General features: G+C 37.3%; 1 protein-coding gene across 2 annotated transcripts in view; it reads right to left on the bottom strand.

The window, feature by feature from the left end:
• The window catches only part of LOC121317050 (serine/threonine-protein kinase PAK 5-like), a 115,629-nt gene that overhangs the window by 67,694 nt on the left and 25,838 nt on the right, over positions 1-22,097 (bottom strand). Inside the window, exons 2-3 of one of the 2 annotated variants that reach the window (XM_041252616.1) lie at positions 9,873-10,096; positions 7,527-7,571 (exon numbers count right to left, since the gene is read on the bottom strand). In XM_041252616.1, the coding sequence (XP_041108550.1) occupies positions 7,527-7,571; positions 9,873-10,076 (249 nt within the window). In that variant the 5' untranslated portion in view covers positions 10,077-10,096. The remainder of the gene's footprint in view (positions 1-7,526; positions 7,572-9,872; positions 10,097-22,097) is intronic. The other variant, XM_041252617.1, reaches the window with a different exon arrangement.

Genomic DNA, 22,097 nt, shown 5'->3' with positions numbered 1-22,097 from the left:
TCTCACCAAAAAAAAAAAAAAAGTTCAGTTTGCAATATATATATATATATGTCATATATATATATATGTATGACTAAAATTAGTTTTTATCATTAAAATAAAATTGTTAAAATCCTATTTTATTAGTAATTTTTACTTTAAAAACTTGACAACATATATATATTTTTGTGGCCTTTTCACTTGTGCAAAATGCTGTTTTGACATGGGTACAAGCTCATATTGGCATACTTTGCTGTCACTACAGAAGACAACCACCTAGCTTTACAAGATAATTGTCTACCAAGTGGATGCATTCTGAGGATTTTAGGCTTTTGTCTTCATGTACACTAGTAGTTATTGCTATTATATTATATGTTTAGGGCTTTACTTTTTTATGGTCTTGAATTGAATGGCAAAGAGATTCTACTTGTCATTCTCCTTGCATGATTTTTGGCTTTTACCTGTTATAGCCCTTATACAATAAATTAGAATCTTAATCAACATGATGTTTTTAACCCAAATGGTTTAAAAACAATAAAGAAACCTAAAATCAAAATCACTATTTTCTTAAAATGTCTTATTATTTAATTTGTAACCAGTTTATTACATTCTGTGTTTTCTATATATTTATGTTTCTTGCTTATATAACTATTTCACATACCAGATATTCCAGTGACAACTGCTTTCTTATATATTTCCCAAGCTCATTGTGGGGAAGTGAGGTAGGGAAGCCTATCAGTGTTGCACCTGCTTCAGTGCATAATACTTCTCCTGTTGGTTTCAATGCACAGTGAAATGCTAATATACTTTCCCACTATCAGCCATAAAGGTTTTTTTTCAGCAGCAAATTTTGATTGGATTGTTAGCAAGATGGGGGAATAATGACAAAGCAGTGAGATACATACATTAAACCTACTAGGATATTAAAAGGAAATTACATGCTAGGAGAATGTAGATAAAATATCTATTTAATACAAACAACAAAAAATACATAAAATTTTTTAAGCAGTGAATATGAACATATTGAGCAATGTAAGATACACTAGGGGGCAGTTTCCTTTTGTCCCTTTGTGTTTGAAGAATAATAAACCAAATGGTGATGATAAACATAATGCGCCACAAGATGGCACCCAAGTATTAATAGTTTGAATACAGCCTTACAACTGTAATATATTAAGCATTTTCCTCATTTTATTTGAACAAAAACACAACATGAGACAACCCTATAACACGATTTTTATATATTATGGAACAAATGTGCTTTCCATGCATTTAGTATAATGGTAAAAGCCTACGCTCACCAAAACAAGGCTAAATCATGCAGCCAGTGACGTCTCTAATCTAGAGGCCAGGCCACAGCTGTTTCAGATGGTTGTGCTTGAGTTTGGGTGCCATTTCCTGCAGAAGATTGTGAAACCTGTCCCACACCAAGAATGTCTAACACTTGAAACCTCCAGAAACAAATTATCTTTCTTATTCGTCAATGTCCTTAACCTTCGACTACGATATGCACACCCTGAATGCACCTTAATTCAAACAGATACACGCAACAGGCTGAAATACTGTTTCATCACGTGGTGCATTTTTATAAATAACCACTGGAGGTCAGTTGATAACACTGTGAAAAACCATTATATTTAAAGGAGGACTTTAAAAAGCCACAAACAATGTACTATTGTACAATTCGTCTTGTGTTTATTTTGCGCCAAGGTGTACACAAAACTGGATAAAAATATATTGAGCAAGTTTTTTGTCTCAGCATTTATTTAAATAATGTATTATTTAACCTTGTATGTGGTGGTATGACATTGAAAAACCCAAGTGTTTGTGCTTTTAAATGTTATCTCCCTTGAAACATGGAAGCAGATGAATGCAAGACTGGGGAAACCTTAGGAAACCTTGAGGAGCTAATATGGATATCAAAACCATTTAAAAGAAAACAGAAACAAGGGAAGTGGGAGTTTCATTAAAGCCTACTACATCAACTAAGGAGCTGCTGCATGTGATATTCCAAGCAAAGAAATACAGTAGGAATTAATTGCAAATATTTACACACATCTAAAGAGCCAGTTGTATCTGAATTTTACGACTGACATTTTTGTGAAGTTATGATAAGAAAGTATAGTAGGGAATGCACACAGTACAAGGATGTTCAAATCTTTTACCGATAGTAATAAAACATTCTGTCTGAGGAAGCGAGGAAAAGAAAACTAGGTTAAATTACTATTTATAGGCTTGTAACATTACCTAACACATTCGTAGTTGTGATAACTATTCACTATTTACTAATGCGAAGAGAAAGAAAAAGTATACTGTACACTTACTAAATTTTGTTTATTTGTGTACACAGTGCACTCTGTTTATAAGAATTATATCTGTACCAGACGATTTGATTCTTATAAGCAGTTGATTCTTAAAAGTGGACTGATATGATTACAAATAGCAAACGCATGCCTAGGCGAATCAGCAGTTTAAATACAGTACATGATGCTCAATCACTGAGGACAATACATCAAAACAATCAAAACAAATCCTTTGGGTAAGCAACTTGTTATATGACCACGATTATGTTTACTCAAGGCTGCAGAATCCTATTTTACTACAGTATACTTGAAAAGTGATCATCTTGTGAGGGTGCCTAGTTTTACTGCCGTAATTAATGTGTATTCACTTTATTAAAACAAATTTTCACTAACAGGGAACACAAAAAATACTGTACAATGCAGTCGCACATCTTTCTTTTTCCTACCATGTCGACATACATAAACTGCACGACTTGCTTTTTTTCAACTGGGAGTCGCTGAGGATCAGAGATTATACTGCACATGCTGTGTATGTGCCTAATCACGCGAGATGTGATCAAATTCAAATGCAAAAACAGCTTTACTGGTTGTACACATAATTGCACTTATATAGTATCATATTGCATGCAGTCAGGTTGCCCCGAAATGATTCTTATAAGTGGATTACTTGATTCTTACAAGCAGAGTATTTTAGCATGGTTAGTATAGGAATAATTTTCTCCCAGTGGTTTTGATCACTATAGCGGTTGATTCTTTTATCAGTAATTCTTATAAACGGAGTGCACTGTATTTTAATAGATAGATATGTGGCAGGGCACGACAGGATCAGAGCTGTAAATCTCCCTCCCAATGCAAGAGGGCACTAAGCAGAGGTACTTGCCCGCCTGTGCTAAGAGCAGCCAGCTTGAAGGCTGTGGCGGAAATGGAGGTCGGCTGTCTTGGTGCAAGGCGGAATGCACATATTAGGGGAGGAGATTACTGTGTTGCATTGACAGTGGGCAGGTGTGTCAAGTCAAGCTGATCATGGGGTGGAGTCTCCTGATATATAAAGGCTGTCATCCTGTGAGTGCGGGCCTTGGAGGTTAGATGTAACGTGTAACCTGAGGCGCTGTGTGTCTATGTGTTGTGCTTTGTGTTAATAGGGCCAGGAAGTGACTGACCCCAGAGAACTACTGCACTACGGCCAGTTTACCCAAACCCTGGAGCTGTTTACCTTGGCCCTGAACACCCTGCACCTGAGCACAGGTACTTTTCACCACACCAGGGAAGAGCATCCAGAACTGAGAGGGACTTGTTCTGTTGGGACTTTTTGTTTCCCATTTCAGTTCCTTTGGCCTGTGAGCCCATTTTGAATAAAGTGCACACGACTACCTTTGCTGGTATCGGGGTTGTTTGTACCCAACTTGTGACTTTGTGACATAATTTCTACCACCACACTTATCAAACAGTCACACTACACAATAATAATAAAAATAAATTAATACATTTATAGACATTTTGGGCTTTAACTGTATACAGAGATAAAGCTACCCTTATATTCAATTCAGTTAAATTATTTACTTTTTTATTAGACAGCTAGGTACTTGTTTTCTATATCCCTATGGTTTATGCAACACCACATTGTGTTATACAAACCAATTACAAATAGAATGATAGAGATACACAAAAATGTACCTCTCTGCATACCTGATTTCTGTACATACCGTGGTGACACCAACAACATTTCTGGCCTCATACACACAAAAGCTGATCAATTTCATACTGTACATTCTACTGTCAAGTTGCATTGCATGAGATCGACTATACAACACGCTGTGTTACCAATCAAGCTACTTGCTTGTATTTCAAGATAAAATGTCATATTTCAGTGACACAGTTGGGCCAGTTTCAGATGGATGCTCTAGAGGCATGCCAAACTCAATTCAAGCACAAAATATTGACTGTCCCAATTAAGTACAAGAGTAGAGTGGCAACTGAAACAATTAAGTTTACCCCGATGCTCTTTTGACGACAGCACCTCTTTCTCTGCCGCTCTGAGCAGCTCTGGTGCACCTTGGTTTCAAAAGTAGCTCCAGTGGTGAACTGAACTAAGCTGTACTTAATGTTACTGTACACAAGTGATATACCAATGTGTATCATGTATCCCACAATGCTAATCAATCATGGCATGAGCCCACGGAGCAGCAGCGAGCCAGTGGCTGTATTCTTGAAAGTCTTCTTAAGACAAAACTTAAGAAAGTTCATAAGAAAATAGTTAAGCTCTTCCTAAGATTGTTCTTAAGTTCAATTCTACAATTTTTCTTACGATCGTCCTAAATTTCTTAAGAACTTCTTAGCTATTGTCTTAAAAAAAAAAAAAAATCCTGAGTAATATAATACATGTATTGTGATTTAGCTAGACACGCGTTACATTTTAATGTATGTATGTATGTATGTATGTATGTATGTATGTATTTATTTATTTATCCCCGTATATGTATTACAGCGTATTACTAAAACAAATAAAACATGCAAATCAATCCTCGTTTGCATAAATATTAACGTAAACGTAGGCTTTTGTTAGTTTCATCTGAGCAATTTATTTTGATCCTCATATACATTCGGGCAAATCTGAACATAAATAAAACAACAATACAATGACAATTTCAATAATTGTCAGTGACTGGCTTTTTAACTAAATGGGCATGCCGTGATTCGTGTTCTTGTAACTCGACTTAATAGAAATGCAGCTGGAAAAAAAATGTATCGTAGCCCAACTCCCAGCAGCAGCACGGAGCTCTATTTTTTAACTTACCCAAAATCATGCTTCTACCTGGGGAATCTGCTCGCTGTTCTGTCCTTAGCACTACGGCTTCCGAAAACGGAGATAGCCCCAGTGACTAGATTGTAGTGCTGAGGACAGATCACGGTCGTCTTATGGGTAAAAGCAGTCCCTAGAGACTGAAAACCTTTTAAATTTGGATGCATTATTATTATTATTATTATTATTATTATTATTATTATTATTTACAATAAAGGAGACAAATGATGGATAAATGTGATTAAAACTTGTTTCGCTGTATTTGTTGACGTGAGCGAATTGCGCTGTGTATTCCCACTGCGTTATTTGATTTCCTACTCAAATAACGCAGTTTTTCTTTATAATAACCAATTATATTCAATCATTTGTCTACAATGCTATTTTATTTAAGACACCTTTGGAATAAGTGTGATACGCTTTCAGTTCGCAGTTCAATTGAGTTTGGCTAAAGCATCCGTCTGAAACTGGCCTTACTTACTTAGTTACCCAGTCAACCACAGTATTTTTACAGTACAGTATTCACGGTATGCATTACAAATGAGGTTATTTTAGTTCTAGTACAGTAAATTTACAAGAATAGTACAAGAACAGTACATTTACCATGATCAGTTAAGTATGTAATTTGATCAGTGAAGTGTGCACAATATTTTGATTGGCCAGTAAAGTCTAAATCTGGCATAAATAACAAATGACCTCCATTATAACAGCATAAACAATAAAATACTGTACTTTTATGTTCTTTTTTAACATTAGTTTTCTATTTGTGTATTATCCTCTTCTATGTCCTGTTCTAACTTTGTCTCTTCCCCCATTCCCATTCAATGTTCTAGGCATAGTGTCTACCATTTCATCTATTCTCTCTGTATTGAGTATTAATAAATTAGGTATTTAATAAATATATACACAAAAGGAGATCTAGTTTGGTGCTCTGTGCATGTAAACACAAAATGAAAGTAAAATTATGGGTAAGCGTTACCTCAAAATTATCCTTATATTTTAGGGCTGCAACAACCTCACAACACAGACACAAAATTCTGATTTTCAAAAGGCAGATAAGGACACATTTACTTATGTTTAATCTCATTCACAATACTAGCATAATTATTAATATTGACAATTTTATTTTGTTTCTTTAGGAATAGACTAGGGTTCTAAATGATCAATAATGCTGGATTTTCTTTGGCTGTAAGCATGTAGAATAGTCGATCTGTTATGCAGCTTACATGGCACAGCTTTGTGGCCATCTAATAATTTAAATTCTGACCAAGTGTCGAAAGCCACATTAAAATGAGACTTGTTTGGAATGACTTGTCTATGCCCCTTTAAGAGTCTCGTAACTCAAACGTAATCATTTACACTGCATGGGAAACTAAGCCAGGAATCAACCTCTCCATTAAATCAAGTGGTCTGTCATTCAGTCTCTAGTTATCATGATATTATCACTAAGTGAAACACTTTCAATTGTAACTGGAACTCAGTAATCCTGGTTGTGCTGCAGCTTGTGCAATAGTGTCAATATGGTCAAGACCTGGGGTGACCAGACGTCCCGGTTTAGCTTGGCAGTCCCAGCTATTTTACTAAAGATCCCGGTGTCCCGACATGTTTCTCAAAATCTTAAAAAAATAGTCCCAGTTTTTAGCCACTTCCTTTAGCGTGACTCACTCTAAACAGCTTCTGTCAAAATAACATGAACAGCATCTTATGTAAATTGCAAAAGAAAATCTACTTGGGTACTCAAGAACATATATAACGTGATTAACACAGGCCTACTCATACATGCTTATTGCCATGTGTTTTCATTTAGTTTATATTAAATTATCCTACAATTACGTGCAATACTGGCAGGACTTAGTTAAGACAGTAAAGACAGTAGCAATAAGTATATAGCACAATATTGGTAGTGAAACTTAGCCACAAATACACTCAGGAATATACTAAAATTGTGTGGCATTAGAAAGCTGTTAAAAACGAGAACGGCTATTTAAATATCTATTTAAAAAAAACAATATATAAATTATATAACTAGTCTTTTAATTACTTAATTACTTAACAATGTGTCTTGGTTTTGTTATATGAGAAAAATGCACTATGCAGTGTACTTGGTTCTAAAATCTTTCTTTGATAATGAACATATTGCAGTTATTTGGCAGAGCAGTGGATTAGTGCATTGTCATGTGTTACTGCATTGTCCTATTTCCTTAGGGACATCAAACTGAGCATCTGACTCAATGAAGAATCAAAGCACCATTCAGTTGTGATGGTTGCTAGCAGAATGAGATAAGGCAGGCCTACAGCTCAATATCAAAGGTTACCAGACTAAAAATAGACATTGTACAAAGAGCTTGACTCTTGCGTTAGTCCCGTTGCATTACCACAACAGTAACAAAGACCAATATTGTTATTTTTAATTTAAAAAAAAAAAAAAAGTGTAATAAAAGGCATACTTTTTGTAATGACGTTTCAGTGGACCGGACTTTCTTGGGAGATATCTGTGAAGAGAGCAGGAGAATTAGGTTCTTTATTTCCCTCTTCATAGATATCTCCAAAGTTCAATTGCCCGATATGCTATTAGTTCAGGATTTGCTCCGTCATATTATTATTTTTATTATGACAAACAGTATCAAGGAAATATCATAATTTGGAAAATCACAGGCCATGCACTAGTCAATATATTTACTAGATTTAAAAAAATGAATATTGTTGATCAATTTGTTTTATGAAAATATTGTTAGTGTTAGCTTTTGAAGCTCTCATTTTATTAATTTTGAAGGTGACCTAAGGGTTCTAAGAAAAAAAACGAAATCAGTGGATGAAGTTTCCTATAAATGTAATTATTTTATAATTAAGCATATTAATGATTCCTTTTTAAGTGTATGAAATTCAGGGATCAGTACATTATAAACATAATAGTAATATAACATCTCTGTTAATGGCAATCATAATACCAATAATGGTAATACTTTATATAATGCAACTATAAGTAAGGCTGGGATTAAGTAACGATGGCCATGGGTGGATTCCATAATTTCATAAAGCATTGAACTTTACAAACTGTACTTGAAATTCCTCCCTAACAAAATAATAATAATAATAATAATAATAATAATAATAATAATAATAATAACAACACTGTGTAACATTTTTTTTTTTTTTGTTCCTGGGTAGTAAGTGTTATTTCCTAATTGCTTATGCCTCAAAAGTATAGAAAATGGGTATTACTCCCCACAGACTTTGCTTTTGTGACCAGGTGTGACAAAGTGCCCGCCCCTGTGTATATTATCTGTTATGTTGCGTGTGGTTTGTTAAATGTTGGTGTATAGTCATTGGTACACATTGGATATAAAAGGGTCTGTAAAACAAGTGTTTAAAATGTATGTTTGTATTTAGGCATGAGGATTGCACAGCACTTCACATGCAAGTAAAAAGTAATATGTGAATTGCACTTTATTAATTCACGTGCAGTTGTACGGAGACTCCAATTGAATGATTGATTACCAGTCGAGTCTCGGTACAGCTGCATAAAAACAGCATGTTTTCACCCACTCGCGGTTGGGTGTTCGGTGAGTGGAGAACGGGATAGGAGACGGAGGTAACAGTGAATAATTGTGCAAATAATATTTAAAATATCTACTCACCGTGTTTTGTTTGTTAGTCCATTGTTTGTTTTGTTTAAGTCCGTTTTGTTTGTCTATTTATTTTGGCGAATGTGCCGTGTCGTTTTTGTATTGTTACAGCCGTTTATTTTCCGTTCTGTTTAATAAACCAAACTCCACCTCTCTCTCTTTGTTTATTTTCCTGCTTCTGGTCTGACGCCACCCACCCCGGCCGTCATTGTGACACCAGGACAGTGATATTTCAAAATATCACTATTTCCAATGGGAAAACGAGCAAATGTGTGTCTTTTCGTTCACATAAAGTCAGAAAAAAACAACATATGAATCCAAATTAACATGTATTTATACTAAAGTAATACAAAAATGACTACAAAAGATTTAGAAGTGAGTAGTTTTTCGAGATTGACGATTATACTGTAAAATGTACATTTTGAAATATCACTGTCCTGGTCACAAAAGCAAAGTTTGTGGGGAATAATAGTCATTTTCTATACTTTTGAGGCATAAGCAATTAGGAAATAACACTTACTACCCAGGAACAAAAATTGTGTTACATAGTATAATAATAATAATGTATGATTGCACGATTGATGCTGAACTAGCTTGACTGCCTTACTTTGCAAAGTAGCTGTTGACACCTCAACTCAACACTTTGAACTTTAAACGTTATTTTCTAAAGGAATTTAAAGCCTACATTTTTATTTGCGCCCTTGTAATGCTGGGATGAAAACCCACCGAATGTTCTAAAAAACAATTTTTTGTGTTTTTTTGTAGTTATATACTCTGTGAAGCTCACTAATTTTACAGGATTAAAGATTGATCAGTGATCAGTTCATCGTTTCGGTTCACGGTGATGTTGTGAAAACCATAATAAATACATTTTAAAAAATGTGCTTAATTTTGTTTTTTTTCTATTTTTATAAACAGACCATATATATATATATATATATATATATATATATATATATATATATATATATATATATATATATATATATATATATGGAATTGTATTTACAAAGGCAAAGTTCAATTCTCATCCCCATGACTTCACAAACCCTGTCTCCTGTTTCTGTGACAAAATCCCAGCCTTAGCTGTAATTATTAGAAAGTGGTTGTGGTCAATATATAAAAGCAAAACAATGGCACACATAAACTTGTTAGATCTTACCATACCTTCATAGGAGCTAGTTGAATGGGTGTGATATATGATGGGTCCACCATGGGTTTGGGTCTGTTTGCCGTGTCTGCCAGTAAACTTTGCCATTGCTGGGGAAGGCCTGTGAATTTCTGCTCACGATGGTCAAAGCCTGTGTGAACCCGATGTTCGAAGTTTGAGGGGGCAGAGATCTCCAGCTTTTTCTTTTTCTTTCCAAACATGTTGGAAAATCCTGGCAAACCTGAAACACACACACACACACACACACACTAGATACCTTTAATCAATGTAGGTTAACTAACATTCATGATTTGGACATTCAAAACAAATTTATTTTAATACCCAATGGATGCAAATGCCTGAACACAGCTACCAGTTAATTAATTTATGATGAAGGGAGCTAAAAAGAATCATTAATGCAGCATCAATAACAAAATGAATAGCTTGCAATTATACAACGCCTATTTACAATTTAGTCCTAACAATGATATTCTGTTTCCATCAGCACTGCAATGCTTGTTCTTGAGAGTAGATCAGGTACATCTTGTTCCAATATCAAATTGGTACTGTCACCAGTTCCATCTGCTTTTTATAAAAGCCAAGGAGTGAATGATTTACAAAAAAAAAAAAAAAAAAAAAACTTGTGCTTGTGGCAGCGTGGAAACCCAGCCAGTGTGCATTGGTGTGGGGAATATTGGTTGGGGGGGGGGGGGGGGGGGTTACATTCTCCCTGTCAAAACATGTGGGAATGTGGCTGGAGCCGACAACTGAATAAATGATTAAATGATGAATTTGGTTCCAGCCACAGGTTTATAAAATAGGTGTTCATGGGTGTTAGTATAGTTAGCGAGTTAATGTTGGTGACAGTGGTGGAGGTCCGCGGTCCGTGTTGTGTTGAGTTTTTGTAAACCTTTTTGTTTCGGCCTTTGTGCAGTTTGTTTTGTCAAGTGTTTTGTTTAGTGTTTGGTCCGTTTTATTTTGTTAATAAACTTGCAGCTTTCTGTGTCTGAGTCTCTCTCCCTGCAAATACCATCTGGGCTGTGACAGTGCTAAATATACAGCACATACACATGGCACATCACTGAACGAAATCAATAATAGGCTATCTACTGTAAGATGTTTTTTTAAGAGATTCAGATTAAAATACGAGGGCCACCTTCACAACAGTTTTTGTAAACGCTCCAAAAAAAACTAAAAACAGTTCAATCAAAAGTTGTATGAAATGACATATGTATGACAACAGCATAAGTCTCTTTTTGCCATGGCAAATATGTTTAACACTAGAACCGCCATGGCAGTCATTTTGTCGGTTTGAGGTTTTCAAATTTAAACTACTCTGCGTGTCGAAAATGTTTATGAATTTTCCTAAATACATGTATTAAATACCCTGATGCCGTTTGAAAGGCAGGATCACGAAAATAAAGAAGTTATAATCCCGTCCACCTAGAACCACCAAAGCAGTAATTTTGACTGCCTTTTACAATACATGTTTTTAAAACAATAACAACACACACACACACACACACACACACACACACACACACACAGTACCAGTCAAAAGTTTGAGTACACTTGCTGGAAACTAGGTTTTTTTCATAATTGACAATGTTTTACGTCATATACGTTTCTGTAAATACTTGAAAGTGAAAACATGTGTTACAATATACAAAACAAAACATAAGGAGTATCAAAGCAATGTTCAAGAAAATTGAAAATTGTCTCTAAATCTTGGATTCCTCAAAGTTGCCACCCCTTTGCCTTAATAACAGCCTCACAAACACAAGGGATTTGGTTAACAAGTTTTGGCAGGAAATCACCCGACATGTCTTCCAAGCTCTTCTGCAGCAATTCCCAGAGATGTAGGGCAGTTGTTCATAGCTATGCCTTGACTCTGTCCAGTTGGTCCCATAAAAGTTCTATGGGATTGAGGTCTGGAGACAGGGCAGGCCAGGTCATTAGATTGAGTTGTCCTTCACTTTCCTTCTTCGCCAGATAGTTCTTGCACAACTTCGAGATGTGTTTCGGGTCATTATCTTGCTGAAGAATGAAGGACTGCCCAACTAGCCATATTCCTGGCATGCCTCTAAACTAAGCTATGATAGCAATGCTGGTTGAGCTTACCATGGACTTGGTAAAGATCACCAACTCTGTCACCAGCAAAGCAACCACAGACCATGACACTGCCTCCTCCATGCTTGACAGTGGGAACCACACATGCAGAACTCATGCGCTCACCCTCTCTGCGTTTTACAAATACTCGGCGGTTGGACCCAAATATTTCAAATTTTGACTCATCGATCCATAAGACCGACTTCCATTTCTCAAACGTCCAGTTTCTGTGTTTTTTGGCCCAGGCAAGTCTCTTTGCAGCAAATCTTCCAGTTAGGCCAGTTTCACGCAATCTCCTCTGAACAGTTGATTTTGAAACATCTGTACTTCTAGTAGCATTTAGCTGAGCTTGTATTTCAGGGACAGTTAATCACCGGTTTCGCAGACTTGTGACTCGAATGAACTTGTTCTCTGATTCTGAGGTCACCCTTGGCCTGCCTGACCTTGTTCGGTCCTCATGAATGCCAGTTTCTTCAAATCGTTTGATGGCCTTGACCACAGCAGTTACAGACACTTGCAAAGTTCTTATGATTTGTCTTAAAGATTGACCTTCATTTCTTAAAGTAATTACAGACTGTATTTTTCCTTTGCTTAACTGAGTGTATTTTGCCATGTTCTGCTTCCTAACATTCAGGAATGACAAACTTGTGCCTATGCTACCTACATTTATAGTAATCATGGAACCTCACCTGTTAACAATAATTGGTGACAAAAGATTAATTAGGTAACATGCTAGTTAACTCAGAGAACATCTAACAAAGACACTTTTATACTTAGGCCAGTGTTCTAACACTGTATTAAACACATTTCAGACTTTTAACTGACTTGGGCTTCATATTGAAATCCCCTTGCTTTGGGTGACCATTTCATTGAAATTGACAAGATTTATATTTTCATTTAAAAATAAAATTTTTGAATGCAATTCACTTATGATTATAAGCTAATACAAGTACACGTATCATATAATGAAATATTAAATGTTTATAGATGAGTTTATACAGTTAAAAGCATATATAATCATGAAAAACCTGGTTTCAAGCAGGTGTACTCAAACTTTTGACTGGTACTGGAGGTGGGGTGTCGAGGATTTGTGGCACACTCTACAACCCGGTTTCTCAGAGACGTCGGGTTCAGTGGTCAAGAGTTGCGTCGCATAGTGAAGAACTTATCTGAAGCAGCAGAAAGGAGCAGCAACTGGCTGCGGTTGAGACGGAAAGATTCTGGATGGGGATCTCAAGCACAATAGAAAGAAAGCAACGCTGATGTACAGGTAAGTAAGCTGGGCTGAGCTGAGTGGGGGATGGAGGAGGGTGATGCTGGGACGCCAGAATTACTGTTGAGCTCTCTTGAGGTGTCGTGGGCTAGTCAGCGAAACACAAAGGATGGAAGGTGCCCACTTGAAGACCCCAGAGATGTACCCTACTTAGCTCAATCCAGACGGTTGTCATGCTGATGCGCTGGGGAGACCGCACTGTGTTGATCCCCGGAGCCAGCATCGCAATTGTTGTGTGTGTGCTGATGTGCTGCGGAGGCAAAATGAGCTGATCCCTGGAGCCAGCATTACATTTCAGCAATCAAAACCAGACAGAAGGATATCTACATCATCAGTTGGAAAATAGCGCAAATGGATGGAGATGCAGATGGATCACATTAGTTTACTGCAAAGCTAAGTCTTAGTTGGTGCTTATCTTGGCGAGAGCCGAGTTCAAATCAGCATGACACTCAACATCTACTCTCATGTAATGGAAAACACACACATATATATATATATATATATATATATATATATATATATATATATATATATATATATATATATATGTATAAGCCTGTTGTTATCTCTACTGGACCTGTCAGCCATCAATTCTTTTGTCTTGTACAAGGAATGCACTGAGGAAAATATCAGTAGGAGAGAGTTAATCTTGAAGCAAGCCACAGCACTTTGGCAGAAACATTTCGATCAGAAAACTGCATAGCTGCAGGCTGCAGCAGCTCAACCTGGACTCAGTGCTGCATCTAGTGACACACACAGGAGAAAACATGTTTATATAAAAAATAATTTTGTTTTTACAGTTTTGTATGTAAATATACCTGTTTACACACTAGTATCTTTTGAAATGTTTATTGCATTATAGTTTTTTGGGGTTTATTTTCATGTTGAAGCAGTCCTTTATATATTGTAAGTTGGAAAATAAACCCTTTTATGTTTAATTGTTCATTTCAATACAGCGTTTTGGCTGTGCAGATATTTGATAGGATGTGATTGAATAAAACTTTTGAGTTGTATCCGATAGTTTGTCTTACATTTTAAACAACATCTGTACTAAAATGAAACCATCATAATGGCTGCCGGCGGTTTTAGGCAAGAGTATAACCGCAGAGGTTCTAGTGTTTAAACAATCCAAACAAACATTGTGCCATAACCACTTATTGCACACGTTTATCAATTTTCTCAATGCTTGTACCCAGCAAAAAGGTTATTTGTGTTGTGCTGTGTGAATCAGATTGATTCTTGGCCTTTACTGTCAACTGGCTGCCAATCTTGCTATGCTAATCCTCCTGTCATTCCAAAATATGAATGAAAGTGAAAATTAAACAGAAAACATGGTTGGTATGCTGTGTAAAATGAGCTGCCTCTGAAAATCCCCAAACTAGTAGCAAATAATACATAACACATTAACACACAGGCTGAAACTAACAACCAGTAACAATAAGACTGTAAATTCTCATTCGGGGGATTCTGGTTACAATTATCTTTGAGTGTGAAATCGTATTTTTAGAAAGAACAGTTGTCCCAAAACTATTGAACGATAATAAGAAGTCTGTAAAATCCAATCATTTATATTACCCTTACGAGCATTGTAAGCCATGAGGCGCAGTAAACTGCCATCAAATCAACAGAGAAGTGGGATGTAGCAGAAGAGCACACATCTTCAAGTTGCATTTTAAAATGGCTGAAAAATTATTTTACAAAAATATTGCTTAATTTGCTAAACTTAAATAAAAGACCAACAAAATAATTGTATATCGTTCTGTACCAGTGGCGGCTGGTGACTAAGTCAGAAGAGGCACAACTGCAAACCTGTTGTTTCAGCAATCTGCCTGAGGTGGGTCGCTGGGTTAACCCGGGTATGACTGAGACCCGGGTAGCCAGCACCCAGGTCTGGACCCAGGTAGCGTTGCCAGTATGAAAGGGGTTTTATTTACAGGAAAATTGTGAACCCCGATGGGCCCCATGATCTTGTAGCTTTGTAGTATATTTATTTTGTATCAGTAATATATTGTATTGCATACATCTCCATTAAACGCTAATTTGGTTTACATTACTAGTTTCTGTATTTTATTCATGCATATTCTAGTCACAAGCAATGACACCTCATTTATCTGTCAATATTTTTTTTCTTCAAATAAATAATCCACTTGTGTACTTTTCCCTTAGCATGTCATATTGTTTGCTAAAAGTAATACAATTAATAAAAGTTTTCATAAATACAAATTGTGACAAAGCTTCTTTATTTAAAGTATAAGTTTGAACACAGTTCTGCGTTCCTAACACTGTCTTTGGTGGATAAAGTACCTCAACAACAAAGGATGGGTTTAAACAGGACGGTACCTGTATGTTTATTTGTTCCGCGGTGTCCCTTCTCCAGTGGTTACATGTCTTCTTTTAACAAACAATATAAAACAAAAATAAATCCTAGCTCCTGTTTTGAAGCTCTAACTAACTTAACAGGATCCCTAACTTTCAGCCAGACCGCTCACTGCCTTTAAATATATTATTCACAAATCACAGATTTTAATATATACTGTGTTAACGTACACTGTATTCAGGTCCACATACAGGTCCTACCTTCACACAGACAGGCAGTGTCTTTGAAATCTATCCTTTAATACCTTATGGCATGGCCTTCTCAGTCACCAGATCTGAACCCAATCGAGCGTTTATGGGATATTCTGGAACGATGCCTGAGACAGAGTTTTCCACCTCCATCAACCAGGCGTGAGTTCATTGACTTTCTCGAGGAAGCATGGTGCTGCATCCCTCCTGCAGAATTCCAGAGGCTGGTAGACTCTATGCCACGGCGCATACAGGCCGTACTGGCTGCACGTGGTGGCCCAACACCCTTTTAAGTGACTTTACATTGGTCTTTCCATTTTTTTGTCCTTTCACAGCAAGTGCTTTGCGTCAAAGCGAACTGTACGTCTTGTGGAGACTTTCACACTGGTCATGTGGCGTAAAATGGGCTGCATTTAAATATACTGCGTTTCTATTTCTCTGTGGGGGTCTGGCATAAATGTACTTATTTAACCAGCATATTTATGAAACATATCCATCAATGTGGCAAATAACTTATTACTGTGTTCAAAATGAAACCATACGTGTTTTCCTCAATAATAATGAGACATTCAGATTGGGAATGATCACACTGAAGCATCTTTCTGGGCCTGTGATCTGGTAATCACGATAAAAAACACACTTCAATTTATTGACTTACTGGGCCATGATACCTTGCCTTACAGATTGGAAATGCATATCATTGGATACGGGAGGGATTGAATTTCACGCAAACATTTTTTTTCTTCTGATGTCAAAGAGACAGTATGCAGCAGCATGCAGAAACACTTGTTTAGAGATAAGAAAGAAACAGACAAAAACACTGTAAATCCGATGTATTTGTCTATAATTATATGTTTTAATATATACATTTTTACAGAATGTATAAATATCAAGAAACAAGTGGATATACGCAGATAATGGTTTCAGGAACTAAATTGGTATCTGTTTCGTTCCTGGTCAAGTATGAATTGTAACCATTACCGAATGGGTATTTACCTCCTAAAGACCCAAAACCTGAATAAAATATATCAAAACTGCTCGCAGAGCCTTTGATGCAATGACCCACCCCCAAGGCCATAAAATGACTGCGCTTACAAACTTCAGCCCCATTTTTCCTTTCAATACTTACATGACAGGAGGAACCTATCAGATATACTTGTTGCTTATGGCTGTATAATGTGTCCTAATTATTGAGTTTTACATACTTTATGCATATTTTATTTACAGGATTCAAGCAATGTAAGTCGGCTGACTGTGTTTGTTATTCTCGTTTTGGCTTTGGCCAAAATTACAAGACGGTTTGTATAATAAAGTAATTGCATGCTGCGGCACACACGTAGTGAGAAAAGCTGCTGGATTACTGCAGTGCTGCGCAGGACCAAGAGGTTGCTTCGGTTGTGGTTCCTTGCAATCTCTACCACAGCATCTTGATACCGTTTTGGTGATTGCTTGGACACCAGGTCCATGCTGTCCACTCTGTCGGACAGCAGAGTACAGAGAATAGCCGCCTGTTTAGAGCTATTACAGCTCAGAAGAGAGTTCACGGTTCTGACATTCCACAAACTTTTGGGCTTGATGGCAGCAGCTTCTCAGACACTACCTTTGGTTGTCCAGCGCATGCACCCTCTGCAGGCCTGGTTCAACAGCAGGGTTTTTTTTTTTTTTACACTTTTCCTATCTAAAGGCTCTCTCTTGGTGGAAACAGCCTGCCCATCTATACCAAGGCGTATTGCTGGGCAGTGTCACCAGAAGGGATGTCGTCAACACAGATGAGTCCAGCCTGGGCTGGGTCGTCAAATAAATGTTTTTGGAGCTGGAGGCAGTTTACCTGGCCTTGCATAATTTTTTGAGGTTCGAGGGAGGCATGTGCTTGTCCGTACAGAAAACACAACAGTGGTGGTGTATATAAACCACCAGGGCGGCCTCAGGTCTCCCAGTCTCCATCGCAAGCTTTTGCTCTGGGCACACGAGAACCTCCTCTCACTGCAGGCAGTTCGCCTGCCCAGGGTGACAAATTGGGTGGCGGACCTCCTCTCAAGGGGAGTTCCCAGCGCCCCAGAGTGGAGGCTAAACCTCAAGGTGGGGATTCGGGAGAGCAGAGATAACGTCAGAAGCAAAACTTTTACTACACAATAATTTTCCTAAAATTCTTTGTTTTTGAGAAATTTTGAGAAATTATATATTTCCATTAGAGTATGTAAACTTTTGACTACAACTGTATAAAGTTAATAAAAACAGGGCACTGGGCACAGATGCTGCATATTTCACAGATTTTTTTTCTTGAGCTGACCAGGGTATACCTGACAGGGTGGATGTAGACTGTGTCTTTTGAATGGTGACATGGTAGTAGTTGTTAGTTCTTAAGAGTAAATTTGTGTTGATGTGTTCGCTAAGGCTCTGACTTCAGAGATCAACACCTTTGTTGTCCCATTAAATTACACTTTAGTGCAAACTAAGCTTTCTGTTTAGAAATTCACAAAATTCCACTACTTTTCTATGGGTGGGCATATTTATATGCAAATACTGTAGAACTCTCTGCCATCAGATAATTCTAAAGTCAAACAGTTGTTTCTAACATGTCTTCTCAAATCACCATATCCCCTGGTTTGGTTTGTGACCTTGGGGTACCTTTCATCCAGCCATCTTCTAAGACACCCTGGTCTAAACCCTGGACTTCAAACCATGAAACGTAACCTCTTTATCAATGGTTAACAAAGCTAGGATAGTTCACAGGATTCCACAAATTCAGTGATGGGAATGTATTGTTGTGCAGTAAACTGAAGTGAGAGGATTACAAGATTAGGATCTTAAAACAACAGACTGAATGCAGTCAGCAGTCATTCTTCAGATGCTGTGTCTGACCTGCATATTAACATCCTTAAAATGAGATTAAAGGGGCTTGGAGAGGCTTAAAGAATACTCATTGAGGAAATTGGTGAAACTTGTGTGCAAAGTTTTGAATAGCATGCTTGCCAACAACTTTGGACTCTGCTGTAAATGTGTCCAAAACTATATTATATCTTTTAACACTGAGTAAGCGTTTATATAAAAGACTCTGTCGATGAAGGCTCTACCGTTTGTGTGTTGTTTGCAATTGAAGTTGTGTGTCCCAAGCCGAAGGCAAGGGCACTAACGAAAGTCAAGGTCAACTAACACATGGTACAAAGTGCACTTTCGCAATATTTTCTTTAAAAAAACACTTTTAAACCTACATTTACCTTGAACTTGTAATGATTCATCAGGTACCCTTCCACTAAGAAAATCCCCAAAATGTTCATATAGGATAAAATACATAATTAGAGAAAGAAAAAAACTTACTTTTTTATTTTTTTTATTTAGTGTGTCCAATTATAATTTTTTCCCCCGATTTTCTCCCATTTTTCTCAGAATTTGGAATGCCCAATCACTTTTCTCCTCACCGCAGCAATTCTCCACATAGCTCAGGAGACCTGAAGATTCAGTAGGCGTCCTGCGATCCCACGACCAAGCCACCTTCCTTTTTCACCCAGGAACTCGAGAGCAGATGTCAGCGAGCTACCGACCTCTGGAGAACAAAGGCCAGCCCTGCAGGTGTCTGTTCTGAGCTCACTGTGCGACTGGCAAGCAGGGTTCGCTGTAGAATGTTGAGGAGAAACAGCCCCTGCCGGTTTTACCTCCCTAACCCATGGGTGCACCTGGGCTAATACGACACTTCCTTCGAAGTACCCAGCGAAGACTGGCCTACTTCACACAGTCAGGACATGAACCTGCGCTGTATGACTCACTCTGCGCACCATGCGGCTGCGGTTCTACCAGGGGAGTCATTCGGGGACCCCATAACTTTTTTAATTGTCAGAGCTGCTTATAGTTTATCTGAACAGTGCCAGATATCTGAATGGAGCCATATTATTGAACTGTCTGTGTCTCGGTTTGTTGCTGAAAGATTGATTGGTCAAGTTGGACCAATTGTGTCTTTGTTTACTGTCCAATAGAACTTAAAATACAGCAAGTCAAAAAGAAAAAGCCAGTACTTTTGTGGACTGATTTTAAATTTGATTCACCAGAGATGCGGTGACATTCCAGTGGACATCTACTGTGTATTAATGTAGGCTATAGCTTGAAGCTGATTGGCTGATGATACTGAATCATTTTCTAATTGGGAATAGCATTTCCATGTATTTCCTGTATACAAGAAGGTAGCATGTACAGTTGCTTTTCAGGTTACCATTGAGAGCTCTCATTGCATAGTACTCTTGCACCAAAGAAAGCTTTAAACAGCACAGCACTGGAAACAGTTCACATATATTAGGGCTAGGTTTACATTGTTTCATTTTCTTGTCACAAATACTCTGTAACACTGGGACAGATGAGTCCTCATTTCTGTTAACAGTGTAATTTCTTATCCAAACCATCAACTTAAATACATCACAGTCTGGCGAGTACTGTATGTGTTAACCTTTCTGTGATGTTTTAAATGTGTGTGTTTTTTAAAAAAGGTTTACCTCTGATCAGTTGACCTTTTCTCCTATGATTCTGTATATCTAACAGGATATCCATATATTAGCCCTTCTGACTTTCTCCTGTTATTGTAACATCTTGGGCCACAGCAGAATCCTATCACAATTTGTATGTACTAATACCCGCTGGAGGGAAGTCTATATTTTGCACATATTGTTTTATTCCAAAATCTGGACTATCCCCAGGGCCAGGATGTGAATCACTGGTTTAGAAGGACTGATGTTGACTTATTTGCTGACTTCTTTGTTTTCACCAACTCATACTGAATGTGTATGCCAGATAACATATTTTTCTGGAATAATCTGAATTGTTATTTTCACCACTGCAATTGCTATAAAATACAATTTGATAGAACATGTTGCAGAACACCCTTGAGTGTTTACAACAAAAACTACTAACCACTGCTCTCCTGCGCTTTTTCAACACAGTATCGCTGATTTTATATTTTTATTCACATATCTTGGTCATAAATCAAATGGAGAACACAAGCAAAAAAAAAAAATCTGAAAAATTCTTCAGAGTAATTCAGTAGATGGCAAAAAACACAGTGAGGATCATACTTCCAGCATCTGCCTTACTCTTCCCACATTAGCCATTTTAAACAGGGATATGCCTGATGTTGATAAAGCGGAGTGATATTCCTTATGATCGCAAAAGGTTGCTACAATATACACACTGAGTTTGAAAAACAACAATGATATTTTACTTGTGCAGCCATTTAATTTGAACATTCTGAATGGTTCACAAAAACGTAATGGACATTTTTAAAGCTGCGGGAGCTGAACCGTGCCTGCCAGCCAAAGACTGCTAGCATCAAGATTTAACTGCAGATCTCAATAGAAGTAACTGATAACTCAAATACTGCCACCTTGTCAGTGGAGGAGAACGACACTTGCTTTTTCCTTGACTGAATAGTGAAATTTTAATTTCTTTGCATTAGATAGGTAATTTGAAAATGTTTGTTACTTATCTAGTTTAAGTGGTATTTTATGTATGCAATTTCTGTTAATACTTTTATAAAACTCAGATATAACAGAAGTGACTCACACTTTTCATCTCCAATTCACTATGCATTCTATTAAAATATTTCATGCTTCTCTGCACATAAATCATTATTTGTGTTACAGCTTTATAACCACCCTGTTGCGTAGCGTCCCGGTCAAGGTAAGTCTGAGCACTTTGAAATATGCAGCTGTGGCAGGCTGGCGAGTGGATAGAGGCCCAGAGACTGTCTGCAGTTCAAAAAAATTATTATTTTATTATAAATACAGAAAAATAAAAGGGCACAGGGGCCAAAACAAAGTGATTTAAACACAAAAAAACAGTACAAAAAACAAACTTACAAAAATAAAGGTTTCCAGGCTGGGCAATGCCTTCATTGTTCAGCCACCTGAACACAATGAACCCAGGCAGGTAGGGGAATTTAACCCCATCCCTGCCAATCTCTAAAGGGCAGAGCTGTGCTCTGCCACAGCGACCCAGACACAGAACTGCGGTTTAACTGCTTTCTGCATGCATTTTTAATAAATCACAAATAACAAAACACATGAACAAAATAAAGGTTTAAACAAAACACAAGTCAAACACTTTAAACACTTGAAAATAAACACATCTCAAAACACCCAGTGCACTTTCTCACTTTCCTTCACTTTTTTGCTCTCGGCTCCTCACCCTCACCACAAACAAACCTCTTTTGTTCACTTTTGTATCATGTGGCCAGGGGCTTGATTGATTCCAGCAATCATCCAATCACCACCTAGCCACATTCCACACGTTTCCATTTACTCGCAATCCGACA

Source organism: Polyodon spathula, chromosome 6, assembly GCF_017654505.1.
Source record: "Polyodon spathula isolate WHYD16114869_AA chromosome 6, ASM1765450v1, whole genome shotgun sequence".
In the NCBI taxonomy this organism is placed as follows: Eukaryota; Metazoa; Chordata; class Actinopteri; order Acipenseriformes; family Polyodontidae; genus Polyodon; species Polyodon spathula.
The sequence above is the reverse complement of the archived record's forward strand: the minus strand, read 5'-3'. Positions and strand labels throughout refer to the sequence as shown.